The sequence below is a fragment of the Aotus nancymaae genome, unplaced genomic scaffold, assembly GCF_030222135.1.
Source record: "Aotus nancymaae isolate 86718 unplaced genomic scaffold, 86718_ANA_hifiasm-v0.15.2.pri h1tg000059l, whole genome shotgun sequence".
Lineage (NCBI taxonomy): Eukaryota > Metazoa > Chordata > Mammalia > Primates > Aotidae > Aotus > Aotus nancymaae.
Window position 1 is genome coordinate 1358986 of NW_026988473.1, and position 17347 is coordinate 1376332.

General features: G+C 42.6%; 1 protein-coding gene across 15 annotated transcripts in view; it reads right to left on the reverse strand.

The window, feature by feature from the left end:
• Positions 1-17347, reverse strand: part of PPP6R3 (protein phosphatase 6 regulatory subunit 3) — a 153480-nt gene that overhangs the window by 73497 nt on the left and 62636 nt on the right. For 13 of the 15 annotated variants that reach the window (XM_012452960.3, XM_064364660.1, XM_012452967.3 and 10 more), the window contains 2 exons: positions 7318-7550; positions 924-1110 (listed from right to left, as the gene is read on the reverse strand). In XM_012452960.3, the coding sequence (XP_012308383.1) occupies positions 924-1110; positions 7318-7550 (420 nt within the window). The remainder of the gene's footprint in view (positions 1-923; positions 1111-7317; positions 7551-17347) is intronic. The other 2 variants (XM_021669709.2, XM_012452975.3) reach the window with 2 other exon arrangements.

Sequence of the window (17347 nt, forward strand, 5' to 3'; positions counted from 1 at the left end):
GCTGCAATTCTGGCAAATCTGCTATAGTTTATACTTGAATAGCTGAGGCTCCAGTTGTTCTCTGGGTGCCCATTTCCATAAAATCACTAAAATCTCCAGATAAGCAGATTTTTTTCACAACAGTATCCACTAAAGCAGAGGTTCTCAAATGCTGGCATGCATCAGAGTTAGCTGGAAGGCTTGCTAAAACCCAGACTGCTAGGCTCTCCCCTCAGAGTTTCTGATTCAGCAGGTCTGGAGTAAGATTTGAGAACTTACATTTCTAACAAATTATCAGGTGATACTGAGGTGCTGCTGGTCCACAGACCACACTTGGAGAACCAAGTGCAGTTTTTGTCAAACTACTCTGGATAGGAACAGCAGAGCTACAAATGTATCCAGCAGTCTAAACACTCAGATGTCTCAAGCATGACAGTGGAGAAGTTTTGAGTAGAATCAAAACAGAATCACCATTTGTACAAACCAAGCATCAATTACATTTGTTGGAAAGGCTTTTAGTTTAAGCTTCATCTGTGACCATCAATGGGGGAGAAACTAAACAAAGCAATTGTCTGGTGACCAAAGAGTCCCTAGGGTTCCACTCACATATTCAACTGCTTAGTTACTGTACTCGCCATCTAAGTCCCGTCTTCACAAATGGGTACCCAATATTCTCATCTGCTAACCACTTGTCAAAAAGAGGAAACCAAAGTATGCTAACGAATTAAATGAAATTTGAGATTATGCCATATTAGAAATATTCATTAATATGTATAAATAGTATGTGAGTGCTTAGAATGTTTAAGATTTAAAATACATTCTCTTATAGAACCTGAACTTAAGGCAAAGTTAGAACGCTAAAGCAACAATTACTGGGGGATCACCTCAAGGAGATGATCAATCCTAATATCCTAATACTTACCTTTTGGAAAAATCATATTTACCTGTTCTGGTTTTCTGCTGATAAGAATACTTAGCACCTTGCTGAAGAAACTGGCAAGTAGTGGGTTCAAAGGGGAATCATTTAGGAGGAAGCTATATAATTTCATTAGCAAGGATTCATCTTCTCCCAGTCTATCATTCATCTGGGAGACATCGGAAGTGAGCAACTCACAAGATATATTTGGATACCTAGAAAAACAGGATACTTACATCATCATCTTTATTAACAGTTTAATTACATAAAGATAAACACAAATCAGAAAGGCTTCCTAAGATTTTGTGAGAACAATAAAATCATTTACTGGGAATCAGGAAATATTTCAATCCATTCTGTTCAACCAACCTCCAGGCTAAACTCAATCTTCTACTGTCTAAAAAATTGTTTTTAAACCAAGCTTTAATAAGAATACATCTTCCCCAAAGACAACTAGAGCACACCAAGGACTCAGGAGCCCAGGGAGATCATGCTGCAGGGCCCGGGCCTTCTCTACTATCAGTGAGAAAAGCGGCGGGAGGTACAAGTCGTCAGGCTACAGCCTACTCTGGCACAGGAAGCAGCACAGCTTACAAGACAACTGTGGAAGACACTGGTTTCCAGGAAACTGCACAGCACACAGCACCCTGTCATTACTTAAGGTACTCTGTAGATACCTGGACCAGTCTTTATTTTTAGATGGGTTGCAAATGGTACTACAAAGTTGTTTTGGAGGGCTTATCAAGTGTTCGGTCTATGTTACTTCTTAAGAGAGTAAGCATCCTACTATAATGAAGGGGAGAACAGGGCATCAGACTGGGCTACCAAGGCAGGAAGCTGCATACAAAAAAATGTAGTCCTAGCTATCTGGGAGGTTGAGGTGAGAGGATCACTTCAGCACACAAGTTCGAGGCTACAGTGAGCTATACTATTGCACTCCAGCCTGGACAAGGGTGAGGCCTTGTCTCAAAACCAAACCAAAACAAAACAAAACTAGTGCTCTTTCACATCAGCCTTCCAGGATCTGGAGATTAGCACAGACACAAAGTCAGCCCACTGTCAGTCTTCACCATGTTCCCTCTCCTGTAGGATACAGGCCCACAGCTAAGAACATGACACCTGCTCTGGATGGACCCACAGGCTCTTCTACAGACCCCAAAGCTTTAGAAATGCCTGTACCCCAGCCGCCGTGGTGGCTCACGCCTGTAATCCCAGCACTTTGGGAGGTCAAGGTGGGTGGATCACCTGATATCAGGTGTTTGAGTCCAGTCCAGCCAGCATGGTTAAACACTGTCTCTACTAAAAACACAAAAATTAGCCAGATGTGGTGGCAGGCACCTGTAGTCCCAGCAACTCGGGAGGCTGAGGCAGGAGAATAGCTCGAACCCAGGAGGCGGAGGATGCAGTGAGCCAACATCACACCAGTGCACTCCAGCCTGGGTGACAGAGCAGGACTCTTGTCTCCAAAAAAAAAAAGAGAGAGACAGAGAGAGAAATAAATAAATAAATGCCTGCACCCCCTAAAGCATGCTTGCCTCTGACAACCAGACCACTGACCCTCTGCAAACAGGCAGTAGGTCTGTTTCCTCCACTCACTCCTCCTACCACAATCTCGTGTCTGTTTTCACTGGTAACAACAGAGATGTTGAGCCTATCCAGATGATACTCTAGCTGACCCAGGATTCACTACTCTGCTTACACTCCTCACACACTCCTTGCTGGACAGCCAGGACCCAGCACCCCAACCAGTCATTAGGAGTGGCCAGCTCAAAGGGTGAGCAAGACAGGGAGACGGCAAAACAGCCAATGTGGCTGCATGATGAAAGAACCAGGGAAGACTAGGGCGGGAGGGACACATATACAATATACCTGGGGCATCCGAGGCAAGCAAGTGCTGCCTGCAGCAAGACCCTGACACAAAAGGCCACTGGTGAGGAACCAGAAAGCCACGGCACTTGACAGGCACTGGTGTGAGGCCTAAAGACTGAACGGTATGAAAAGATCCCAAAATGAGCCTTTGTATAAAGCAAGCAGAAAAGGAAAAAAACCAGACCTGGCAGATGTGTGGGTCTTCGGGAAGTGAAGTCTTCCTCAATTTACATAGTATGGGCTTCAAGATGCCAGAATATAAACCCCTATACAGTACTCATTATCCCAGGGGTGGGCTGATGCAGGAGTCACACTACCGAAGTTCATAACTGGCCTCCAACTCTTACCATGCTGTATAACCTTGGGCAAGTTACTTAACCTCTCTGGGCCTCAGTTTCCAAGTTACTAAGATTGAGACAATAGTCCTTATCTTACGGAGGAGGGGAATAAAAAAGGCTGGGAAGAGGGCCTAGCATAAAGTAATTAAGAGTTTAATAAATGACAGCTGTTTTCATTTCTCTTTGTTTTCTACTATAAAATGGCAGAATGCTGCTAGGGTGGGTTGGGGAGATGCACTCACCCAACTGTCTTAATGTGGAAACTGCTGACAAATAGAGAATCAGTAAAAGGCAGCAGACTCCTGGCTATGAATCAAATGCATGAGTGTTTTCTCCAGACTCTGACAGAGAAAATCCAGATGAGTAACTTTAAAATTTGTTCACTTTTTCTAGGTGACTGGGTGGTATGACCTAACTCAAGAAGCATGCATAATGTTAGCCTTTAAACAAAAAGCTCAGAGTTCTGGTTCCACACAGGCTGGGGCTACTCTCCTCCCCGCCCTCCTTAACATTCAAGAAGCTTCTCAAGGCCAGGCGCAGTGGCTCACACCAACAGTCCCAGTACTATGTGGGGTCGAGGCGGGTGGAACACCGGTCAGGAGTTCAGGACCAGCCTGGCCAACATGGTGAAACCCCATCTCTACTAAAAACACAAAAATTAGCCAGTTATGGTGGTGCACACCTGTAGTACCACCTATTCAGGAAACTGAGGCACAGGAATCACTTGAACCCAGGAAGCGGAGGTCGCGGCCAGCTGTGATTGTACCACTGCACTCCTTGCTTCCTTTGCCTGAGAACACAGAGTCAATCAGAAGGGAACCCAGCCCTACCACATCCCCGACCTACACCTGGGCGCTTCTTCCCCACTCCGTGGGAGCGGCCCTTGCCCCCGAGGCCATCCTGCATGTGTGCTATGGACCACATGCCCCTTGCCCCCACCCACTCCAGCATAACACATCACTTGGCAGCCTGTTCCTTCACACTGGCTATTTCCTCTGTGCTGCAATATTCTCACAGACCATCACTTCTATCCAGGAAAAAATAAAACCCCACACCACCCAACTCCACATATGCCTCAACCTACCACTTCCTCTCTGCTCCTGTTATAGGAAATCACTTGAAAGAGTTGTCTCTGCTTGCCTCCAGGCTTTCACCTGGGCCCCTCCAAAGAACCTGCACTGATGGGGCCCATGAGCTCCATATTACAAACTGAGTGATTTCTTATGAGCAGTACCCCTAACCCACTGTCCCCATCTTCTTCCTGAAACCAGACTTCCCTTGGCTTCCAGAGTAGCAGCCCCTCCAGATCCTCTTGCATCCAATCCCTCCTCCATCCTTCAGTGGGACCCAGGCCAGCCATATTGGCCTACACTACCCATCTCCAGTTTGGGAAGCTTTCTTCCAGCTACATAAGCTCTGCAGGTGATCTCATTCAGACTCATGGCTTTACATGTCCTCAGTCCCGCCTGCGGCGAGGCCTCATCTCCACCTGATGTCTAACAGGCATTTCACACTTGACAGGGCCAGACCCAAACTCCTGCCCTTTCCCTCTGCAATCTTATTTCACTGCCATAAAGCCACTCCATCCTCTCAACTGCCCAGGCCAAAATCCTCATAGTCACTCTTGACACTTTTATCTACCGTTGCATACCTAGAGCAAACCCCTTCCGTTCTAACTTCATCTAGTACCTCCGGGAATCTGACTGTGTCTCACCAAACAAGTCCACTAAGATATTTGTTCTCTGCTGATTACTGTGGCCAACTGTACTTCCACTCCGTCCTCCTCCAGTCCCTGACCACGGGGCTAACAGAGCACTCCTGGAGAACAAAGTCAGACCAAGGCACTTGCTCAAAACCCTGTGGTGGCTTCCCATCTCAAGTAAAGCAAACATCCTGGCTGAGCCAGCCAGGCCCCGTATGGCCTGTCTCTAGATGTGCTCCAACTTCACCCCGACCCTCCCTCCTTCCATTCTCCCTCATTCACGATGCTGCCCTTTCTCTGGCTGCCCAGATGTTCTTGGGGTACACCAAACACACGCGCACTCTAGAGCTTCCACACTTGCGGTTCCCTCTGCCTGGATGTTCCTTGTTGTCAAGTGCCCACTTGGCAACCCCCTTATTTCCTACATGGCTCTGATAAGATGGCACCATCTTAATGATGCCTTCCCTGAGCTCCTCTGCCCATCCTCCACCTTCAGCGTCCCTGTCTCACCATGCTTCATTTTTCTCCAGAAGTCTTATCTGACAAACAATTGGTGGGCTTCTTAGTCTGGTCCACCCCAACAGAGCAATTACTCCATCATCCCAAAACTACACAATCCCAATCTAAACTTTCTTAAATGACTATAGTCAACCATAACCCTAAAACATTTTCAGATCCCAGCTGAAACATCCCTCTATGCTGATCTAGCTGTGGCGTCATCCAAGGTACATTACACACAGGTGACGACTGTCAGGCCAGAAGCATGGCAGAGTACTGCGCTATCCAACTCAAAATGGTGCATGCAGAAGGCTGGGTCCATGGGAGGTACATTTGCTCTTGCAACCTCAAAGGCAAAAATTCTGGCAAAGCAACATAATACAAGTGTCACACTGTTAAAACAGGGGGAGCCACTACTTCTTTGGGGGAAAGTAAGCCCTTCATATAAGGCATGCCTGCTTTTCAACGATTAAAACATTACTAGCCTCACTCAGCATGTGAGGAAACAGACCCAAGAAGGGTAAGCTCTCTACCCAAGCTCTCAGATATGGGAAGAGAAGAGGGTGGGCTGATCCAAAAACTTTGCGCTTTGACCCAGACCACACCCTCCAACAAGGACAAGCGCCAATTCAAGCAGCGCCACCCACATGCTAGTTCACTGTGGAGGGAATTCCAAGTAGCAAAGTGTCTATCGTTTGGGGGATGAGAGCACACTAGCATGTCTGCCACCAAATTTCTTTCCTCCTTCATTTTTTTTTTAAACAAAAGTCTCCCTCTTGTTGCCCAGGCTGGAGTGCAATGGCGCAATCTCAGCTCACAGCAACCTCTGCCTCTGGGGCTCAAGCAGTTCTCCTACCTCAGCCTCGCGAATAGCTGAGATTACAGGCACCTGCTACCAGGCCCAGCTAATTTTTGTATTTTTAGTAGACTTGGGGTTTTACCATGTTGGCCAGGCTGATCTCAAACTACTGACCTCAGGTGATCCACCTGCCTTGTCCTCCCAAAGCGCTGGGATTACAGGCATAAGCCAGCGCACCCAGCCTTTCCTCCTTCTTTTTAAGACACTAATCTCTGAGTGAAGGCTTTCACTAAATGCTAGGCGTCAATGTTAATGGCTGGCAGAGAACATGGCATCTTTGAAGATCTAAGCCACTAGCAACTTGAAAGCATTAACAAGTATTATTTCCCAAACAGCACATTTTTTCCCAAGAAGAAAGGAAAAGATGTCCTGACAAGAACGGTAAACTGGGGGAGAAATGGCAAGAGAGACACCACTAAAAGCCTACCTCTTCCTATTTCATTAAGTTATGTAATGCATCAATTTTTGTTTCTCAAGTTGCTCTATTTTCTGGGGGGAAAAGAGCCAAATATTTTAATAGAGTTAGATATGAAGAAATACTTAACTGAAACCCCAATACTTTACATATCTATGGAGAGTTTCCAGGGGTTTGTATAAAGTGTTATAGCGATGGTAATAAAGGATTCCCACTACCCTGTGGTTCTGTTTGTAAACAGATTAAACTAGCAGACAAAATCCACTGTAGCTATCCACGGTGTGACCAGCTACACCGATGTTCATTAATACCCATTCCCTTATTTTCAGCTGATAAAAGATCAGACTGTATTGTATAGGCAATGTGCTTCATAACCCCAAGCTCTGACTTGGATCCGCTGTGCAATTCTGCGTAGTCATATACTCTCCATCTTCCTATTTGTAAAGTAAATATTTTAATCATCTGACTGTTTTGAGAAATTTGTCATCATTGTTTACAAAGCACACTGCCTTTCCAGAAAACCTCTGAATGAAATTTGGAACACTCATTTCTAAACTCTTGTGATTCCCTGGACTTTGTTCTAGAATGGATTTTGTGCTCCACTGAGCCAGTCCTTCTTGACCATCTTACCCTTCTGTAAATGGCGACAGTCGCACTGGAGAATTCTTGAGCAAGAACTGTAATATCCTACCCCGCACTTGACTGTAGTCCCACCCTAGAGAGAAGATTAAATTGTCTTACTTGTATCTGATCTTCTCATCCATGTCTTGAGGTGGTTCTTCTATAATGAATGAGACTAAATCTTCGAGACATTCTGCTTTTAACAGAAACTCTATAAGTTTGCGGTTCTGAGCTTTACATTCCTGTAAAACATCTTCCTCATCCATTAACTCCTTCAGTGTTACATCTTCTCTTTCTAGAAGTGTGTCTATGTGGGATGATGAGTGAAGATCAAATTTCCAAAACATGCTGCTCTAAACAAAATGCAGAAAATATTTCATAAAATCTCAACCTTACACATTAATTTTCCATAATTCATGTTTCAGTTCAGTTTTACATTCTAAAATGCCAACTTGGCTCACGTAAGTTAAATAAGCTTCACACTGAACCTATAAAATACTTTTTAATGTGTAACTGGCAGGATTTTTTTCCTTCTCAGAAAAGAAAATATTTTAATTGATAAAAAATTTTGACTTGAAAATGCTGAAAGCTAAAACTTGGAATGATTTTAACCTTCAAAAGGAATTCATCCATACTGTGTTAAGAAGTGATGCTGGAAAAGGAGTAAAGTCACTCTTTTCTTAAGGGTGAAGAACAGAATATCTTCAGCAACAAGTGATAAGCAGTGAGGCCTAATATCTAGAACACTTCAGAAGACTAAAGAACTAAATAATAACTGCAAACCAACACTTTCATAGTCAAAAGCCTGAAGTAATAAATAAACTGGTAAAATCTGTGTCATTCTTAATATACATACTAAAAACTGAAATCTAATTCTTGAGAAGTTAGAGAAACTGATTCTCCTCTGTTTACTAGGAAAACATGACAATGAAATACAATCACTACGCCACATACACATTCTTTCCTCTGCTTCATGCCCATCCTTCCTCAAAAAGGAAAACAGTTTGTTTCTTCAAATTATAGAGCTAAAAAAGGTATTTATTTGTTAGAAATTGAAACATAAAACAGAGGGCTCATTACATGAACTACAGGCTGTCACTCATGATCGGACGATCTCAAAAGCTACTTTTGAGATACGGGACAGGATGATGGCATCACAGAAAGTCCTCAGTTGGGATCATTCAAAGACCTTTCCTATCTGTCAAAGATGCTTACTGCAGAATTCCTAAACCAGAGTTTGGCAATACATACTTACTCTTTGTAACCCCCAAACCAAAACCTAGTTCTACATTGGAGCTTCATGACCCACTTAGTGAGGTGTCCCGTTAGCATTATCTCCAAAAAGGCATGCTAACATCCACATATTATTTAAAATAGCCTAGGTAAAAGGAAGGAGGCTGTAAAGGATGGTAATCCATACACAGCATACATTTTTACAAGTATATATTTGGGCCAGGCACAGTGGATCACACCTGTATCCCCACACTTTGGCAGGCACCAAGGTGGGACGATCACCTGAGGTCAGGAGTTCCAGATCAGCCTACACAACACAGCAAGACCTCATCTCTATACGAAAAAAAAATTCAAAAAATTAGCCAGGCATTGTGGTGCAATCCTGTAGTAGCAGCTACTAAGCAGGCTGAGGCTATAGTAAGCCATGATTGTGCTACCATACTCCAGCAGGGCAACAGGGTGAGAACCCTGTCCCCACTGCCCAAAAAAAATCCACCCATATTAGGAGATCAGGCAGGAATATATCCTGGTTTTATGCTTTTATAAACATCTGCCTCAAAATGATTTTTTAAAAATAGAGATCACAGAGGACAAAATCATTTACACTACTAGTGTAAACACTCATCAATCCAGGAATAAAAGAGAAAAAAAAAAACTCTGTACCACGGCAGGTTACTCAAGGCTCTTGAGCAAAAGTATATCCACTTCACAGCATAAGCAGTGAGATCACTCAACCTTTTACTATTAAGCATATGATCATAGTATTTAAAATATAAGCAGAGTTTTTTATTTGCTTTTTGTGAGACACAGTCTGGCTGTCACCCAGGCTAGAATGCAGTGGCATGATCTCAGCTCACTGCAACCCCTGCCTCCTGGGTTCAAGCAATCTTCCCACCTCAGCCTCCCAAGTAGCTAGGACTACAGCATGCCACCACACTCGGCTAATTGTTTTGTATTTTTAATAGAGATGGGGTTTCACAATGTTGGCCAGGCTGGTCTCAAACTCCTAACCTCAAGTGATCCACCTGAGGCCTCCCAGAGTGCTGGGATTACAGGTATGAGTCACCGTGCCTAGCCAAGCAGTTTTAAGAAAGCTTCCAAAAGCTCCTTAAGAAACAAATTTTAAATAGGAATATTATAAAATGTGAAGGGTGTTGCAACAGGACCAAGACACATTTAAGGATGGCAGCCACTGTGACGATCCACCTGGACATGCAACATGTTGCAAGAGGAGTCGATGTGCAGGACTGATGTTCAGCACAAAGATCCATGGGATGACACAAAGCGGTGACCCACAGTTGGAGGCATGGCTGTCTTGTTCCTCTACTGGATTAGTCTAAGAATTATGTACAGATGACATCACAGACCATGCTGGAAAAGCACAGCTCCCAGCACTGACGGCAGCCACTACGCTCCCAGGCTCATATGACTTCTCTGCTCAAGATGAGGGGTGGGTAGGGGCATCTGCAGAAGCCACCCAGGAGGCAATGTAACACATTCGCCAGTGAAGGAAATAAGAGCAATCTACTTCTAATACAAATATTAAAGAAATAAGGGCAAAGATGACATACAAGTAACAGGAAAAGAACTTTGGGGAAAAGGTCAGTGGATATAAACCTTAGACATAAACGCTTTTTGTGATTTTCAGATCAGTGGGAAATGGTAAACAAAATACCTTTATTATGCTATTTTATACTAATAAAACTGACAAGTAGAAAAAAAGACAAAAGTATACCAAAAAGTAACTTCAATGGAAGCGAGGGGGGAAAAGTTGGGTTTCCTTTCCCACAAAGAAAGAGAAGTGGTTTGCAGTCTGAGGGCACACAGTAGTGTCAGTGCCACCTACAACGCGTCTGTTGGGAGTAATACAGCTCACGCATATCTAAGTTCTTAAAAATCACAAAATCTTTTTAAAATATATTTTTACTACTCTTCCCCCATACTTTGTCTTTATTATTTTTCATACTTTTAAAGGCAAAGTATGAAAAATACTAAGAAATAAATCAGGAAAAAAAGTGAATCTGATATCAAGCACTTATTTTCAGCTAACAATAAACAGAGTACACATTGACCAATCAGGTGAGAAGCTATGTCTACAACTAGATAAAGTGACACTTCTGAATTATGAATCAAGATAGGACTTTTTTTTGCCTCAAATAAAAACTGACTTCCAAAATCTCAACCTTATTATAAAGGAATACTGGATTTATAAGGAAGAGTGATAATTAGTTGTGATGAAATAAGGTGCTGGCAAACCAAATCCATCTCAGAGTCTACCAGCTAAGAATCGTTTTGACATCTTTTAAGGGTTGTTTTAAGAAAAAAATATATATATATATGACAGAGGCTATCTGTGGCCCACAAAGCTTAAAATATTTACACTCTAGTCTTTTACAGAAAAATGTAGTGTTATTTGCTCCAGAGGAAATAAAAGTCCCACTAACACTACCTTTGCTTTCTGCAGTCTCCTGAATCCATCCAGCATCTACCCCACAGCCTTTGCACCCTGCCCAGTGAGGTGCTGACAGTCGGCCGTCTCCATTCTCCCCTTCCTGGGGCACTCATCACGTAGGTGTGGCCACAGACATGGTTCCTCCACTGTATCAGGAACCATCAAACCTACCATGGGACTTCCCCTATATTTGGCTGAATGCTGACAACCAAAAGGCCCTGAGGGATGGTAGAACAAAAACATGGAACGTGCCTTGGTCCTCAAATCACCACATGGAAGAAAGCCACCTGGCTACTTCTCTAAGTCCCTGCCCAGGCTGTTTGAGCCAAAAGCAACCTTCCTGTGGCAGAGCCCGTGTGCTCCTGCAGTGTGGCCTAACTGATGAACCAGGTCCTCTAATCCCCCAGTCAGGACTTTGTGGGTTTCCTGTATTTATTTTAAACTTGAGATTTAAGCACAAGAAAAGGAGTTTTTTAAGAAAGCTTCCAATTGGCTAGCCCTGAGGCCTCCACTATTGGCTAGCCCTGAGGCCTCAGGAAAGCTACTTCATCTCTATATGTTATGAAGTGATTAATTCCTTTTTTTTTGAGACAAGATCTCACTCTGTCACCCAGGCTGGAGTGCAGCGGCATAATCCTGGCTCACTACAACTTCTGCCTCCTGGGCTCAGGTGATCCTCCCACCTAAGCCTCCAGAGTGAGTAGTAGCTGGGACTACAGATCCATGCCACCACACCTGGCTAATTTTTTTTTGTAATTCTGTAGAGACAGGGTCTCACTATGTTGCTCAGGCTGGTCTCAAACTCCTAGCCTCAAGCAATCGACCAACTTAGCCTCTCAAAGTGCTGGGTTTACAGGTGTGAGCCACCATACTCAGCCAACTAATTCCTTTTGCTCCTCACTATTTGGAGTTAGCATAGCATTTTTCAGACCAGAACACTTTGAAATGTACGTTCTCATGGTGAATTTTCTTTGTATTGGACATACTACAAACTCAAAACCAAAATATAACCACAGTAGATTCCTTATGCAAAAATTAATGTATTTTACCTTTTAGCCAAACAGCGAGCTGACTGGAAACAAACGGCACCGGTAGATGAGTCGCCTGCGCTCGGCTTCGCTTCTATTTGTACTCTTTCAAGCAGAAAGGGGCTAGGAGTTTGAACTAACAGTCCAACTGCCCAGAGCCCTGAGGTAAATGGAGTCCTTTTTAAAATAAAACTACTCTAAAATACTCAGAAAAACTAAAAGTCAGCAACAACATGTTTTTAGTAAATACAAATACCCTTTAAAATTCACAACCTGGAATACACAGTCACACAACGAATAACGATGGGGATACAGACTGAGAAATCCTTTGGCAGGTGACTTCGTTGCTGTGTGAAGATCATAGAGTGACTTACAGAAACCTATATGGTCTAGCCTACTACACACCTGGGCTCTCTGGTACAGTCTATTGCTGCTAGGCTATAAACCTGCACAACATGTTACTGTGTCCTGAATACTGGAGGCAGTTGTGACAATGGTAACTATTTGTGTATCAAAATAGACACTACCATGTTAAGATGTTTTTAGCTGAAGTAGCAAAGTCACCTTAAAGAATCCTCCAAAACTAATCATTCCTATCAGTCATTAGGTGACAGGAATTTTTCAGCCCCATTATAACCTTATGGGAGCACCATCACATATGCAGCTCATGACTGTGCTTAAATAGGATTTAGGGATAATTTCTTCCAACAAACCAGTCAGTGGGGCCAAGAGTTTAGTAAACCCAAACTACTCTCTATCTTTCTTCAAAATCCTAGAATTTTTTTGTAAGTTGGATTAAGTAGTTTGAAAATGGAGTTTTCTCCAAAAGGGCGAAGGGTTAAGCAGGTCACTGGGGAGTCATCTGTTACTTGATGCCAGAGGACAACAAAGTCTGCTGTTCCCCACCTTCCCTTAATGTAAAACAAGTGAAAACTGCCATCTTACATACACAAAATTCATTCATCTCACATCAACTGCTTTACTTAATGACCCTCTAAAATTTTTAAAATACCTTCATGATACCAAAGCCTTTCAAAATCTGAGGCAAAGTACCTTGAATTCAAGGCATTCAGCAATGACACTCTCTGGAAAAAGGATACCACCCGGTCTCTGACACAGGAACTAGGAACTGGAACAGCAGCTAAATCATTTACAAGAGGTGCAACAAGAACATCAGTCTATCTGTAAAATTTGCCAAGGCACTGCTAGTAGAATGCTAGTATAGGGGTCGAATTATAATTTATGTAAACTACCTACAACCCTTTGTTTTCATCAAATATACAAATCATCTAACCTTTGCTTGGGATTATTAAGCATTTTAACAGGCTTGGATTCCAACACTAGCTCCACTATTGGCTAGCCCTGAGGCCTCAGGAAAGCTACTGCATCTCTAAGTCTCAGGATCCTTAGCAAATAAACAGGTTGTGGAGAGTCAATAAGAAAGACCCACAATAGCAGCTGGAACATACAGGCACCAACATACACACACCCACATAAACAGAAGTTACTAGGGCAAAAAATATGCCCAACAATGAAATTAGTGAGTTTTAAAGTTTCCCAAATTTTCATACACACAGGAATGACTAACCTAAAGGTCTTGTTAAAATGCAGTCTCATCTGGGCATGGTGGCTCAGGCCTGTAATCCCATCATTCTGGGAGGCCAAGATGGGTGGATCACTTGAACCCAGGAGTTTGAGACCAGCCTAGCTATTTGGGAGGCTAAGGTGAGAGAATCACCTGAGCCTGGGAGGCCGAGGCCGCACTGAGTCATGATCATGCCACTGCATACCAGCCTAAGCAAGAGTGAGACCCTGTCCTAAAATTTAAAAAATAAATAAATAAATCAGTCTCAGATTCTGACTCAATAAAACAGGGCTCTGACTTGAGATTCTGCGTCTCTAGTTCCCAGATGCTGCTGATGCCCAATTTTAAACCACTGCTGACAGCTTGTAATTCACAAGTGGGGGATTGTTTTAATCTACGTCTTCACAAATTGCAATACATATATTGAAAATGACTAAACAGCCGTGAAAAACATAGGAAGAGCATACTAGTGAAAACATTATTGTGTTATTTATTTCAAAACTCCCTCTGAAAAAGCTGGTATTAATGGGTTTTCATTCAAGACAAGAGGCAGAACATAACATACCATATACCATAAACATGACAAAAGATAAACTATTAGAACTCTGAAGAGAGAAACTACTGGTGATCCTACCCACAAATGAGCAGCCGACTGTGTGGATGACCAGTAAGATCTTTAATGAATTTCAAATTCGAAATCTTCTATTCATATGAACTCACTCTGCTTAAATTTGGCAACTTTGTATCCAAGTACAATAAACTGTACGCTATCAACTGTGAAATAACTGTACCTAGAACTAGCTGAGCCCAGGGCAAAATGTTCAGAGATTCCAAAAAATATTCAACGATTATGATGCATTTGAAGACAGAACCCAAACAGCTTTAAAGCTTCCCAAACTTTCATACGCACAGGAATGAATACAAGTGTTTCTGAGCCCTGTGAGATTGCACAGGTCACACATCCATGAAACCAGCTACGTCTATAACACTTAATAACTGGCCCCACTGGAATCCTCAAGATAGCAACACTGAAGTGAATATCTGGTATCATATGCCAGACTGGCAATAAACACACATTAAGATATTTCCAGTAGTAGCTGCAGCTACCTAAACATATGGAGCACAAACAGAACAAAAATAGAAGCAGCTGCTTCTGTCCAAGAAAACACATGGGAAAGACTTTAAGACAACAAAATGTGTTACTGACTTTTAGTATTATATATATATAAATATATATATATGAAGAAAATATATGACATACAAATTTCACATGATCTTATGCAAAGGCATCCAAGCACAAATTGCCCAAGTTCAAATTCCTATACAACCAAGTCTCCCTTCAGCACTCCCTCCTCTCACCACTATTAAAACTACCAGAACACAAGCTCTACCTATCATCCAAGTCAGACCTGTCTCACAGAAATAAGAAATAAACTTATAAGCCACACATTAAATTTTCTAGGAGACACCATCTCAAAAAAAAAAAAAATTCTAGTAGCCACATCAAAAAAGTAAAAGAGAAAAACAACTGATAATATTAAATTTAGAAGTATCTTTAATACATTATATCCAACAGGGCTAAATTATTTCTTCTGGTACTAAGTCTTCCAAATCCAGTGTGTATTTTATAGTCACAGTACCTCTCAATTTGGACCAGCCACATTTCAGATGCTCGAGAGTCGCACGTGGCCAGTGGCTGCTGTATTAGCCCCACTCTAACAACATTATTGCTACAATTATGATTCAACGTCTCTCTCAGCACTGAAATGTACTCCCAACTCCTTCCAGAGCTACAATCACTAACAATGGTTTCCACACAGGAGCCAATGTGGGGTAGGTTCAAAGAGGTTATAGGCCATGTTTTTCCTCTTTTAAAATATAAATATACAGGAGAAATCATGAAATGTAACAACTTGGCCAGACATTCTTCAACTCAAAAAAGTAGATCACAAGAACACTAGAACTGTTTTGTAGACTCTAATATCTAGAAACATTTATACCAATAACAAGAAGGTTAGAGCTAGATTTTGCATGGAGAGGCACAGCTGGGTCATTACTGGTTTAGACTTAACAAGCAAAATTTAAAAACAGGCTCATGTCTCTGAGAACTGGTTTCAATATAAGCAAATTCAAAATATATTTTCAGAAGAAAGAACAATGCCTAGGCCACTCAAAAATGTTGGGAAACAATATTGATTACTGTGGAAAAACTAGAATTCTCACTCATCCTCTAGGAAACAGACCTCATTGCATCCCCTGATTATTCCATAAGCAGCAGACCCATTTACACTGAACCTCTGGCCGAGTTTATAAGCAGGCTGGGGAACAGGATGTACTCAACAACCAAGCTGTAGCAAGGCTGTTCATACTGGCTCATCTACTTATGCAGTGTCCAGACACCTGGAGGCTGAGGACTTCCTTCTCCGCTTGGATTCACGCATGCAGGAAGCTTAGTTGTGCAGTGCCTGACAAGATCCAAATGTCAAAGTGATGGGCTCCAGGAGGGTTTGGTGATTGCTTCAGGCATGCTGAAAGCGGCATGCCACTAAGAAGGGGCCAGGGAGGAAAGTGTCTATTAATAGGAGAATGCAGAGTCACTCCCATGGAGGTTATCTCTTAGTGTGTAAGTTAATGATAAACTCTTTCCCCTGACAGCAAAGCTCAATGCCCAGGGAAATTTTCACAAGAGGAGGCAGAAACAGGGAACAAAAAGAAGTAAAAACCAGCTGGTCTTTGAAAGCAGCTCTCACCAACTACTAAGGAAAAAAAGACTACAGAACACAGAAAGTTCGCACAGTAGCTGTTTCTCCAGTCTTAGTAAAGCATCAATTTCATAAAGGTACAGCCTCCCCAACTCCCAACAAATTAAATTAAATATCAGAGTGTTTATTAGACAATGTATTTCTTTAGAGAAGACAGCAATACAAATGCAAACCCAGTTTTACCGTATCTCTGCAACTGCTTCTTCCAAAGGTGTCAAAAGCAATCAGCTTTCTACCACCCAGGTATTCCAGAATCTTTTCCAGTTTTAGCTCAAAACTGCTTTGATATTTTAAGCTTTTCTTTGAGAATAAAGGAATCAAATCCATTTAATATGCTATATTAATCAACAGGTATTAAAGTATTAACATGAATTGTGCTAAGAAATACAGAAGTAATATAATAGATGGTCCCTAAAGCCTTAAAAAATACAGTAAAATTGAGGAGAAAGGAAGGCATACATTTCAACCTTGTTCCACAGAAAGGTAGATCAAGGGAAGACAGCCTGGCCAAAAAAGACCTCATTATATGACCGAAGCAGAGCCTCAAAATATAGGGAGCATTTAGCAGGTGACGAATGGAGCTGCATAACACATTCCAGGCCAGGAAACGCCTGCCTGAAAGCACAGTGGACAGGAAGAAACAGTAGCTTCATGAGTCACAGCAGGGAGAAGGCTCTGAGGACAAGAAGGAGGAGCCTTTGGGAATGTAGTAGGATTAAGTTGGCAACACAAGGCCAGACCACAAAGGGCTGTGTGTGAATGCACGGCACCATGCAGGCATGCTGCAGAAATGGACAGAACCAATGAGTTTTAACTGAGGGAAGTGTGCATTAAAATATCTGCAGCAGAGAGGCTGGGCATGGTGGCTCATGCCTGTAACCCCAGCACTTTGGGAGGCCGAGGTGGGCAGATTACCTGAGGTTGGGAGTTCGAGACCAGCCTGACTAACATGGAGAAACCCTGTCTCTACTAAAAATACAAAATTAGCCAGGTGTAGTGGCACATGTTTGTAATCCCAGCTACTTGGGGAGACTGAGGCAGGAGAATCACTTGAACCCAGGAGGTGCAGGTGGAGGTGGAGGTGAGCCAA